Source organism: Strongylocentrotus purpuratus, unplaced genomic scaffold, assembly GCF_000002235.5.
Source record: "Strongylocentrotus purpuratus isolate Spur 01 unplaced genomic scaffold, Spur_5.0 spur5_scaffold_20, whole genome shotgun sequence".
Lineage (NCBI taxonomy): Eukaryota > Metazoa > Echinodermata > Echinoidea > Camarodonta > Strongylocentrotidae > Strongylocentrotus > Strongylocentrotus purpuratus.
Window position 1 is genome coordinate 34,884,116 of NW_022145606.1, and position 13,200 is coordinate 34,897,315.

The window sequence follows — 13,200 nt, forward strand, 5'->3', positions numbered from 1 at the left end:
TTATGGGTTAATCTTTTGTTCGGTCTATTTTCGGTCTAAAGTCTGTTTCGTTGATGTGACTGCGATGGCGGCACTCACATATAATTTTGGTCACGAAGCAGTATAGACCCATGACTGACTATTATTTATGCATAGAAATGTAACCACACATTTTTAAGGTAATTTGTATTCTCCACTTATTAGGATTAGTTTATTCGCGTTTGGTCATGGCCACTTGATATAGTACTGGCCGTTAGATCAGTTTCTAGTTTTGATATGATTCCTTAGGGTTTCGGATTTAATATTTTGATGAAAATATACACAAAAATACAAAGAACTTTGTATTTTGCACTTCTCCTTCGAGCATGTCAAGATATTTTTTCAAAAAGGTAACTGGCAGAAACATTATAACAATAATACATATTTGCGAGTGCATTAGTGAATATGTACTGCATGCAGTCTACTTTAGAGTCACAGTAGGATAATGAACGAGACTTGTTGAGCTCATCGTCAGTCTCATTGTGACATCAAGGAGTGCAGTGCATATTATTAATGCACGAGCTAAAAAGGTGTATTATTTGTTATACAAGATGGGTCTACATTATGAGTATAAGGTCAAGAAATTGACGGTTGTTATCACCAAAATGCACTCCCCGTGCATTTGGTAACAAATAATGCACGCACACGTGATCCAATTCAACGCTTTATATTGGCTACATTCTTGAACCCATTTAAAAAGAAAGACTAGTTAACGAACATGGCGTAGAATAAGTATCGTATATTATGCCCATTTAAATCTTGTTCAGAATTGGCGTCTTAATGCATGCTTTTTGGATTACTACATAGCAATTCAATATTTATTTATGGGAGTCCTCCCCCCCCCCCCCCCCTTCTCTCAAACGCACACACGAAGCAACCTATACAAGGGTCATTGAAAAAAAAATCATGTGATGTAACAATTACAAAAGCTAAAAACAACTAATTGGATGGGGTAGGTGGACAGTTACCGTTGTTTCCATCCCAAAAAGAAAAGTATAAAGTGATAAGGTTAAGGGAAAGTGCTTAGACGGTGTTGAATTGGAGAGAATGGAGAGAAGCGGGACAGATGAAAAGGGGATAAGGGAGTGGAAAGTAAAGTGGGTATGCCAGTCTGAAAGTGGGAGATTTATATATGTATATATACATATATGGTTCCTGTAACACGTCTGACTTCTCTACAATTTCGTAAGAGACTAGTGTAGTATTTAGAACAAAATCATGTTACAACCGGGACCCTCTTTCAAAACATATACCCCCCCCCCCCCAATGATAATACTCTCAATCTTCGCTTAGCGACTACCTCTCTAGAAAGGCAAGCTGTCTATCAGCGTGTCAACACACAAACGTCAAAAAACGTCAAAACTGCCAAAACGAGGGGTGGTCGGCACCGACGCCGATCTGGAACCTTCGGTGCCAGCCCTCCACATGATTGTTCGTGCGAAATTCCCCCTGCAGTGTCGCATTGAACATGTTCCACATTATGGGCGGGAACCTCGCTGCCTGGCGACCATGTCCCGCGGCTCTTTGAGGTCGACCCACATAAGTATCCTAAAAATAATTGAGGACAGGTTGCAGCTCTGCCCTTGCAATGCCTGCCAAGGCTTCAAACGCCTCCACGGTGTCTTCCACTGGCACAAATGCAATCGCTCCTATCATTCTCGCCTGTGTCCGGATCTCCTCATCCTCGTTGTAGAGCACCTGCAGCCCTTCTTGCTTGATCTAAAAATAATAATATAAAACTCATAACAGTACATGTACCAGCCCTTTCACACTTCAGAAATATTGTTTGTTGTCTACCCATTGAGCAAAATGCATAGATATTGGTAACTGTTCATTTAGTGTGGGGGAGGGGGGAGGAACAAACCGCTGTCCCCTATTTTTTCGCCCGAATCCGCCAGGGCTGCCCGAAATTTTCTCCCTTGCCTGACTATACGCAATGAGCGTTTCCTATAGGAGAAAATAACATGCTTGTATCCTACTCAGCTTCCTTGTGGCCTACCAATTTTCAGTATAACTATCGATTATATTCCCCCCTCCCCCTCCCCTGGCGATTAGAGGTCCGTGTTTTTTCCAGGTCAGTTTTAGGCACAATCGAAAAGAGATATAGCCCCTAGCCCCCTACCCTCTAATCATCATATAAAGTTTTTGTTACTGGGCTTGAAAGGATGATTAAAAGAAAAAATATTTATTAGAGTCCTCCCCCCCCCCCCCCCCTCTCTCCTCAGCATTTATCATGGCTTGCAAGTCCACTTACTCAAATTTCAAACTCTACCTAATATTTGTATCACTATTTTTTTTTTTTTTTAGCCATGAGCCTTGAATGTACTATTTGATCAATAAATGGCGGGTAAAAAAAAGGGATCAACTGTCAATATATAAATATCACCATACCCGTTCATGTATCCTCTGACAGAGATGAAAAAGACATCCTTGAACGTGAGCATTTGGAAATGCCTGGGAAAATGCGTTCTTCGCTGCAAATTCGTAGTCGATCATGATTCTGGTTGGGTAGAACGCCCTTCCCTCCTGTAGTGCTGCTAGTACCCTTGTATATGACGCCTGGTCCTTATTTAGCATGAGGCAATAAACCAAAGGCACCACATGTCCGTCATATGTGGCGTGGATTGTCCACAACTGGAAGAAGATGGTCGGCACTACCTTGAACGTGCCATCAGCGAACCAACTTTCAGACGTTGACAGCAACTAGTAGCAAAACAGAATGAATACATTTGCATCGAATATTATATATTTCAAACAAACAAACTGTTTCACTTGCAAAATTGTATGTATTATTTCCAAGCTATTTTATTTACTTACTTACTGTTTTTTAATTATCATAGCATGATAATTAAAAAACATAATCGAAATAGGAGATCATGTCGTATCAGAACAATACCCCCTCAGGGGAATTGTTCTAGAACCGATCCTGTACTTTGTCGAGAATAATAACCAATTTTAATTTAATTTCAATTTCAATTTTATAGGAAGTATTTGGATATCTTTATGATGACCTCACAATTTCAATTCATTCTAATGAATCCTGAAATCTTTTTTTACTCAATACGTATGCTTTTGCAGCACTTCCTAAAATTGCGGAACCGTAGAAGGCCAAATGGCAATGAACCCCAACACTTGTTCTTACCTGAAGGTTCCTTTCCGTAGTAAACACTAAAATCCGGCGAGGGTCGTTTCTTCCAGAGTCGTGATAAAGGAAAAGCTCTCCACCCAGCGTCAATCGTTGATCTACAGGGATTTCCAGATCTTCCACAGTCATGGGAATGGGGAGGGCGTTTGGGTTCTCTTGGCGCTGTCTCCGGATATTCCTCCTCATGTTGTTTAGTGATGGTAGCGCTGCCCGCCCTTCCTCTGTTACCTCGCATAGTGTCGCCATAAGCACCTGTTGTGGTCTTTCATTGGACTCAGTGGCCCTTCTCTTCGTTGCTGCTTTAACCTTCGTAGCATTGCTTCTACCATGGTTAGGCGGATGGTTATGCTCCGTTCTATCGCGGAATTGGTTATCACCCATGACCTATTAGAGAAAAAGAAAAGAGAGAGAGAGAGAGGAAGTGTGGGGAGAGAGAGAGAGAGAGAGATTGAGAGAGATAAAACATTATTCCCATATATATAGGCTATTAATCATCCACTAATTATTAGGCATTATGGATGGTAGACGAAATGGGCATTTAGAAAACTAGGAATCAGACAAAATGAATAATAGACCAAATGGTAATAGATTAATTGGGGATTAGACCGAATGACTGTCGTCCTAGATGGCCGCTAGATCTAACGATAAGTAGACGAAACTATTATGGGACAAAGTGGATAGTAGACTGGCTGGTTGTTAACCAAACGGCAATTCACCCTAAATAGCTACATGTACGTTGATCTCAACACAACGAATTAAGTTTCCTAAAAAGCAACTCCTTGTGATTTTTTTGTTAACGGGGAGTCCAACATTGATAGTTAACTTCTCAAGACTAAACCTGAAAAATTAGTGAAGCGTGTTGAACAAAGTTTGAATTTTTGAAAGTTAGAATCACTTTCATCCCGTAGATACAAACTTAATTGTTTATTTGATTGTTTTGTGTTTGTTTTGGGTTTTTTCCCCTTTGTCACTATGATTTGATTTTGTAGTTAAATTTCTGTAAATATGTTCATTTATTATAACTTTCATATTTGTTTGTGAATTATATTTTCATTGTTTTAAATTTTATTCGAATTTTATGTAATCACTGCCTCGCTGAAAAAACAGCTTTTGCTGAATGCGGGCACAAGTTGTATTTGTTTTTAACCATGAATAAATTAAAAAAAATATATATATATAGGTAGGGCTCTTCGAATTAGCCGAATCGGTATTTTCTGTATAAAGTAGCGGCAGACAACTTTATAATATAATAATATAATAAATTTAATGTATATAGCGCTAAATACAAATGTCTCTAAGCGCTTTACAAATATATTATTACCCCGGTCATTGGATTCAGTGCTTACCCGCACACAATGTGTGCACAATCTCCACTCCCTGGGGAGCATTCCAGCCAGGCGTTACATGACGCTCAAAAACTGTTTGACCAACAATGACGGTCGCATCCTACCGGGTACCCATTTAACACCTGGGTGGAGAGTAGCAAGTGCAGGTTAATATCTTGCCAAAGGATATTAGTGCCGTGTCGGGATTCGAACCCTCGACCTTCGCATCTCCAAGTCAAGCGCCTTAAACCACTCGACCACGACACTCCCTTTCCCGTTTGTTCCTACACACAAAAAATTATTTCTAGAGAACCTGTAATAATATACTCTCCATATTATATTTTAAGTAGTGCCCCAAGGGTGAAGGCGCTTGGGAGAAGAAAAAAAAATCTTCATATTTGTGTACAAGACAAACGAAGGGTTATTTGTCACTACGGCACAATCCAATGAGAGAATTGCCAATTTGAGATTTGCATGGATGTATATAGTGATCTCATATATCAAACATTCATTATTTTCTTATCATTGGTCCGATTTATTCCAAACTTTTGCCATTCTGTTTCTCTGATGTATCTGCTTTCATTCCTTAAAAGCAATGGAATTGTTACAAGGGTTGGATTTCCTTTGAACCGTAAAGATACTATGTCCCTTTTGCAGCAAACATCTAATGCTGTCGAACTTTGTAGGAATTATGATTATGTCATGTATGTCCTATCTGTGAAATATAAACGTTAGCAGTGTCCTAATATTCAAATTATGCAAGGAAACCCGTTTACTTGCTAGACTTCACCGTCAGACACTATTGAGTGACTGACTGGCCTTTTTTCTTCTTTGGTAATAACATATATAAAATGAGCTGTAAAGGGTACATAAGCATTTGCCTACATCAATAACCCACTTCTTGTAATGGCCAAATTAAACTGATTGAATCACTGCGCAGCTTAAAACGTACGACCATTCGGTACAATGGTCTGAAAATCAGACTGTTACTTACTGGCTCTATAGCTCTTAAGTCGATTCGACAACTAATATTTGTTATTTTCCCACTTAAAGACATTTTCAAACCCCCGTTTTTTAGGAGAGTTCTAAATTAGTATTATCTTTCAAATGCCGTTGGAATTTAACCTTTTCATTTTTTGGCCTGCAAATGGGAATAGTACCTTTAACAGGATTGTATCTGTGCTTTTACAGAAATATTTGTGTGGAAACCAGAAGTAGCCAGTCATACTTAATCAAGCAGGTAAATGAGAGGAATGGGTCGGTGAAAGTTTAAATGAATTCCGATTAAAGATAAGATTTTATTTTGTTTAAGTTGCAAACTCCCCTCCCTTCTACTCTGTACTAAAAATCAGAAATCTTTATTTTCCTTAGACAAAATTTTCAGTTATACATGCACCCTAAATATACTATTTCAAATGTGTTTTCCTATCCAATCCTTGTATGGAAGAAATCTATTCCGTCATCAACAACGAAGAGAATTAAGTTGATTACATTTTCTGAGCAAATTGGAGAGGAGTGCGGATACGCCACAATGTTATCGATAATGTAATGTCATTATTATTACTGAAAATATTATTAATGACAATTTTAATATTTTCCTTCTTAAAGCGTCTGGTAGACGCCGTAATAGAAAATGAGGAAAATAAAAGAAAATAATTGATTACATTTTTGTTTCCTACTTCATAACTGGAAGGGGTTGAGCTCTAAATCTTTCAGAGTATTGTTCAAAAATTGTATTGCATATCACAAGCCATCTGCAGAAAAAATCTCATCGAGATTTTGAGGGCTTGCAAATGTGTGATACTATCTTTAAAGACAAAATTTGGAAAATTAGCTACATTAATGCCTTTGCTTAATTGTAGTGAGACTGTCAAATTGATGATTTGTCAGCTCTGAATGCGAACACCATGCACACCCATCGATGACCTCCTGTTACCCTGCTTAACATCCGTTAGTTCATGGATGACTGATCACAAGTTAAAGAACAAAATAATCACAATTCTAACTTCAGGTCAGCGAAAATGAACAAAAAATAACATTAACAACAAAAACAAATCTTAATATCTCTATTTCATTTAATATTGACAGAAATTAAACTTGGTATATCTTGTCAGTTACTTTTATCATATTGGACCTATATGTCATGTTTGACTGTGCACAAATTAAAGACAAAATAACCATGTTTATTCCTAAAATGTATGTCATTTCTTCCTTTATTGTAGAACAATGTTTTTCAGAAGGTCGTTGACCTCCATCCATTACTTCATAATAATATTAATAATGGTGGCTTCTTATATAGCGGACATGTCTGTCACGTTGTGACGCTCCTGGCGCTGCCCCGATTATTACCCTTGCTTTAGCAAGGCGGCCACTGCGGCGCTCTAGCATTTCAACGAATTAATTCCTACCAGGTACTCATTTACATCACCTTTGAAATGTGGCTATTCCTCTCTTGTTTGTGTGTTTGTGTGATTGTATGTTTTTCCCTTAATAAACATGCTGGCTCGGAGTGTAACCTCACTAGTCATAAGGACCGCGATTTATTACGTGGAACTTCCGATACGTGAAGAACCGCTATTCATAAAACGGAAAGAGGGCCACTATTCACAAAAGCGTGAGGACTGTTATTCTTGAGGACCGCTATTCATAAAGTGAGATAAGGGTCGCTATTCATAATTCACATCTAGGGGTCATTACTCTTAAGGACCGCTATTCATAATACGAAATCGGGGTCGCTATTCATAAACAAATTGATGTCCTTTATTGTTTAATATGACATTGCATTTTTTGTATTCTATCTTTAATTTGTGCTCACTCAAGCATAACCTAATAAATACGATGCGGGGGAAAGTAACTGACTAGCTTGCCGTCTTTAGTTTCTTTCAACAACAAGAAGTAAAGAAATACCTTTATGACTTAATAATTTTTTTCCTCTGTTTGTGCTCAGTCAACCATGAAATGATGGAAACATCGTCACTGAAAAGTGGGGTGGCAACGCATATTACGGAAAATGTTTGCGTTTTAGGCCGGTCTCCAAATTTTAAGTAATATTTTAATGTGGTTATTTGTTTAATCTTGTGCTCAGCTATAACCGTTAAGTAATTGATTACGATCTCAGTAGATCATTAATAAGCTTACGGTTCCTCTATGAACTGAAGCAACGACACTAATTTCATGAAGTTTAAACTGTGATTCTTATTTTATCCCCTTTACCTTGTGCTTATGGTAGGCAATGCCAGCCCACCCCCTCCCCTCCTCTGAAAATACCACTGCAAGGAGGTCCTCTCCGAGTGTGATGTTTGCATATAGTGCGGAAAATCATCAATTTGGCTGTCCTTAGCTACAGCAATGACATTGATCTTGCGAATCATTTTTTTTTCGGTCTTTAAAGGGACTTGGTAACATTGTTTATATGAGAGAAAATGGTGCTAAGGCAGTGACTTCATTGCTAGATGTACAATTAAAGATAATCTGAAAGTTTGAGTAAAAACGGACCATTATTAATGATAACCATTGGGAAAAACTGATCTCACTGATCGATTCCTTAATTCTCCCAACTATATTATCACAATTTAATTACATTTCAGGTGAAAGTACATCGTCTTGTGACGATTGCAACAAACTGGCTCTTCATAACATTCCAGACATTTTAGTGTTGAAAGATTTTAAAAAGCCTGTCTTATGTCTTATTTTCATGGAAAAACGGTTTGGAAAATTCAAAAATGGTTGGGAGAATTTACTGTTAATCACTGTTAAAGGGTGTTACTCAGTGTCCGCTTCAAAGAAAACCGTGCATTTATTTGTGGTTTAAGAATTTTCTCAGGATTTTTTGCCTGTAAGTACAGTAAAAGGAATATAATAAGTAAGATTTCATACAAAAATTACACCGTTTTTTTAATCAACCTTCAACAATGTTACCGAATCACTTTTTGAGTTCTTAATACGGCCGGGGGGGGGGGGTGATTATGCCCCCTTAAGATCGCTGCCGTGAAACGGCCGATCTCCGCGAAAATTTGCACGCATGTCAAGTGAAGTGTATTATACAATACTATGATAATTTCAATTTTTTGAAAAATTCACTTATTTGCATATTTATGGTAATTTATGCAAATAAGGTCATGAATCACATTTTACCCATAAATCATATATTATTCATATTTAAGCATCCGATTTTCAAAAACATTCTTTTAAAGATGCGCAAGACTCGAAAGAAAAAGGTCAGCGAGCGTCGGGGCGCCATCCATATGCGTTCCCGAACAATTAGAAAATCGTGGAGGGGGGGGGGCATAATGCCCAGGGGCGGATCCAGGAATTTCTTCCCGGGTGCGTATATGGGGGGCACACGGGGGGGGGGGGGGTAAGAGAACATATAAATATTTTTGTTTTAGTCCCCCAAAACGCAACGACTCAGCCAGCCGCTGAATAAACGGGGGGAGGGGGGGGGGGGGGGGGGTAAGCGGAGATAACTTTTTTTTGGGTCCCATAAAAATTGCTGAATAAGCGGGGGGGGGGGGGGTGGTAAGCGGACCCCACTTTTGTTTTGGTCCCATAAAAATCGCAGAAAAAGCGGGGGGGGGGGGGTTTGGTAAGCGGACACTTTTTTTTTTGGTCACGAAAATTGTAAATTTGACATTTTGTTTCGTTGGAGTCAACTTTTTAGGTCAGGCATTTGTATATATATATATATTTTTTTTTTATTTATATTTTTTTTTATTACAAACAATTATTGAATTTTGGGGCCCGTGGGGCACGTCCCTGTTTTTCAGTACATTTTGGCGAATTTAGGGCTGATTTTAACATATTTTTGAGCGGCCGGGGGGAGGGGGGGACGTGCCCCCTCTGCCCCCCCCCCCGGCCTTATTAGGGTTAAGGTGTGTTGAGTCATTTATGACTCAATGGCGACCTCTGATTTTTATGGAAACGTTACGTAAGAAAAACGGACACAGTTGTGTCTCGGTGAAATCGTTTAAAAGTTTGCAGTTAAGAATTTATAAGGAGCTGTTTAGGGGAACAACCCTTTTGAGCCGACTGTCCATTAATTATATTGACCAAAGAGATCACTGGTCCTAGGAAGCCGTGCGTCTAAAGTTTTAACTTAAGTTTATGCTATGCTAGTGTCCATTTAAAAAAAATTGAAATTATTATATAAATTGTTAGGCTCTGTTCAACCTTAATCATTTTCATATTGGTAATATATTAGACAATGGGCTGTGGCGTAGAACCAATAGGCTCTGGGACTTATGTATTGTAATAAACGGTTGGTACAAGTCATTCACTCCACAATATGTTGGTACGTTTGATGCTTACCTTAATTTTTGCTCTGCATTGTCGTGTGTTCCTTCGTAGCTCACATTCAAAGCCCTCGTACCCATCTGCCAAATCTTTTTGCTTGACGTACATGTATCCTCCCAGGAGGAGCTTTCGCCCACCCCTCTCGCTCTGTATCCATTCCATCTTTGTGAAGTTTGACTTAATATGCCACGAGTATTGAATCAAATTCAATTGCCAGAAGACGCATGTATCAAATCGAATTCAATTGCCAGAAGACGCATGTATCAAATCGAATTCAATTGCCAGAAGACGCATGTATCAAATCAAAGTACGGAATTTACATTTCTTAGAAATTTAACAATACATTGCGCGCAGATGAGTACGCGTTACAGCTAGTCTCCCCCAAAATGGCCCAACAAAGAAATTAGGATGTAAGATTTCATTATTTATGCATCCTCTGTAACTTTTCTAATCAGCTGATAGTATATTTGTCTTTGTATGCATAATAGGCCCTCATCCACGATCTATTCCAAACTAAAGGTTCTCTTCATGTTTATAAATGTAATGTAATATATATATTTATATATATATATATATTTCTGTTGTCATGGTGAACTCAAATATGTTTTCTTGTACTGTAATTTATTTTGAAATAAAAATTGCCTTCAAGTTAAATATATGGTATGTACGGTGCCATATTAAAGAAAATAACTATGTCTTGTCCTTTTTTTTCTTGCTCGTTCACTAAATCAAGAAACAAATGTGCCCATACGTGTGTACATAGCTCTTGACGAATGCCAGAGTGATGCAAAATAAATAGTTTGTGAAGAATTTAAGATTGGGCGAAACTTTTCATTTCTTAAGAGGGCACTGTGTCTAACAAAAATTTGAAATAACGCTGCTCAAGAGAAATCCTTCGTAGAAAACAGCAACCACAGTGGTGTTGCATACATTATAGTTAAAGAAAAATGTGTAGTAATGAGAGGAACATCACGCGCAAGTATTTGAACGAATGTGGGTTCATGCACGGGATTTTATGGGCTCGTAGCCTTCACAACATCTCTCAATGTGTCAAATCGTCTTTTGCTATTGAATCCTGATTGTCTTCGGGGGGGGGGGGGGGTAGTTGTCCTCAGGCGTAGTTATCCATGGGGGCGGGTAATTGTCCTCGGGGGGTAATTCCTCAGGGGGTAGTTTTCCGGGGGGTAATTGTCCTCGGGGGGTTGTTTTCCGGGGGGTAATTGTCCTTGGGGGGTAATTGTCCTCGGGGGGTAATTGTCCTCGGGGGTAGTTGTCCTCGGGGGGGTAGTTTTCCGGGGGGTAATTGTCCTTGGGGGGTAATTGTCCTCGGGGGGTAATTGTCCTCGGGGGGTAATTGTCCTCGGGGGGTAATTGTCCTCGGGGGTAGTTGTCCTCGGGGGGTAGTTTTCCGGGGGGTAAATTTCCGGGGGGTAATTGTCCTTGGGGGGTAATTGTCCTCGGGGGGTAATTCTCCGGGGGGTAAATTTCCGGGGGGTAATTGTCCTTAGGGGGTTATTGTCCTCGGGGGGTAATTCTCCGGGGGGTAATTTTCCGGGGGGTAATTGTCCTTGGGGGGTAGTTTTCCGGGGGGTAATTTTCCGGGGGGTGATTGCCCAGGGGGTAATTGTCCTAGAACCCCAAATGTTCAATGTTGCATTGCATTCGCGATATCTATCCAGGCCGGATCAGTATGATAATTTATCAAATATCAAATATATCAATTAGAAGGCGGTTTCCCGGCAAAATTGGTATCATCACGTGTTAGTCAAAACATATTCTTTCAAATGATTGGTAATAAGAGCATCCATTTCATTTTTGAGAGGGGGCGTTTCCAAAACTTTTTTTCTTTGTTTTACCTTTAAGCACTTGAAATTGGTCGTGGGTAAAATGATTTGATTGTCTGAATATGATAACACCTAGTTAATACCAAAATGATCTTTTTGTTTTGGTCTGGACCAAAACATACGAAGAAAATCTTATGTTAAGGCCGCCTCCTCAACAAGTGCATTGCTTTATTGAGTTTACGCTTTTATATGAAGATCTGGGGGTGTTTCACAAAACATTTTTTCAATTACAAGTAACAAACATCAGTGAAAAATCTGCTGATAACCAATCGTAAGCAAGGATGTCACTAGTTTATAACAAAAACTGTCATTTTTCACTGATGACAAGTTTTGTGAAACACCCAACTGCTTTCCGCATATCTTTATAACGTAATCATTTTTCGTTTAACTATAAACAACTCAGATCTAACCTCTTGTATTGTTAGAATTTTTTTACTAATAAAGCTTTATATATTTGATTTAAAGATTAACCTTTGCTATTTTTCTTCTTCATATTATTATTATTATTATTGTTTTTGCTTAAAAAAGAGTCCCTTTTTTAGTTTTGCCAACAATAACAGACGTAAATTGTATCGTAAGCGGAGTTTAGGATAAACGATATTTATATTATTTTGTATTTGAAAGAACACTTTGCCTGAATCCATCTGTTGCTTTTGTATCAATACAGTCCAAGGTTATCAGGGTTAACCTCCCTAACCCTTTATGTTCCTGTGCGATGGACGTTTTCAAAAGTTTCGCAATGATATAACCGTAATAACTAATACCACTATCATACACGTCGCTTCTCCAAACAAAGAATTAAAAAAGACGTACCACGTGATAAAGAAGAATGGTAAATTGTATCTTGCTGAGTTTGCATTATTCTAACATATTCAACCACTTCTCTTGATCATTATGATATCATAAACATTTAGTGTTTGGCCATAAAACTCCGAATGAGCCTGCAATACAAATACACGTAGTTATTGACACACTGCTATCATGCACGCGATTTTATTTTTTAAATTGAATTGTATATTTTAAGGCCTTTTCTTTAGTATATACTGTATTTAGTATACATATCGTTCAATCTAGATCAACGAGACTAATAATATCTTTTCGACTTCTTGTTCGTCGTAGTTTCTTTTGGGGGTTGAGGTCATTCCTCACAAGCATTTGCTTTGCTATTACTCCTTTCCATATTCCATACTGCATTGTTGAATTATTGTATGTATGTTTTTAATTGTGTGGGTAAATAAAATACACACAGGGTGCTCATGGTGCTTCAATATTTATCATTTATTTATTATTATTTATTTCAGTGCTCAAATCTTGCAAAGAATCCCTTCCTGCCGGTACCCATTAAATACATGGGTTGAGAGTGGCAAATATAGAGTAATGTCTTATCAAAGGACATTAGTGCCGCAGTGGGACTCGAATCACGTACCATGTGATTCACAGTTCGACGACGTATGTACTAGATCACAACACCTCTACCATTCTAATTTACGTTTGTTTACATTAAAATCAAGGGGAGTCATATTACCCTGGTGCCATGTGACCTTAAACCGTGTGCAAATCTGGCTATAAATGGTTA

The 13,200-nt window shown here is 38.5% G+C and overlaps 1 protein-coding gene across 1 annotated transcript; it reads right to left on the minus strand.

Moving 5' to 3' along the window:
- Positions 1-1,566: 1,566 nt before the first annotated feature.
- LOC100890510 lies at positions 1,567-10,050 on the minus strand. The gene is made up of 4 exons (XM_030993880.1): positions 9,796-10,050; positions 3,161-3,547; positions 2,410-2,721; positions 1,567-1,737 (listed from the first exon to the last, which is right to left on the minus strand). Exons 1-4 carry the CDS (start codon positions 9,940-9,942, stop codon positions 1,567-1,569), a joined length of 1,017 nt encoding a protein of 338 aa, XP_030849740.1. The 5' UTR covers positions 9,943-10,050.
- Between the last annotated feature and the right edge of the window lie 3,150 nt (positions 10,051-13,200).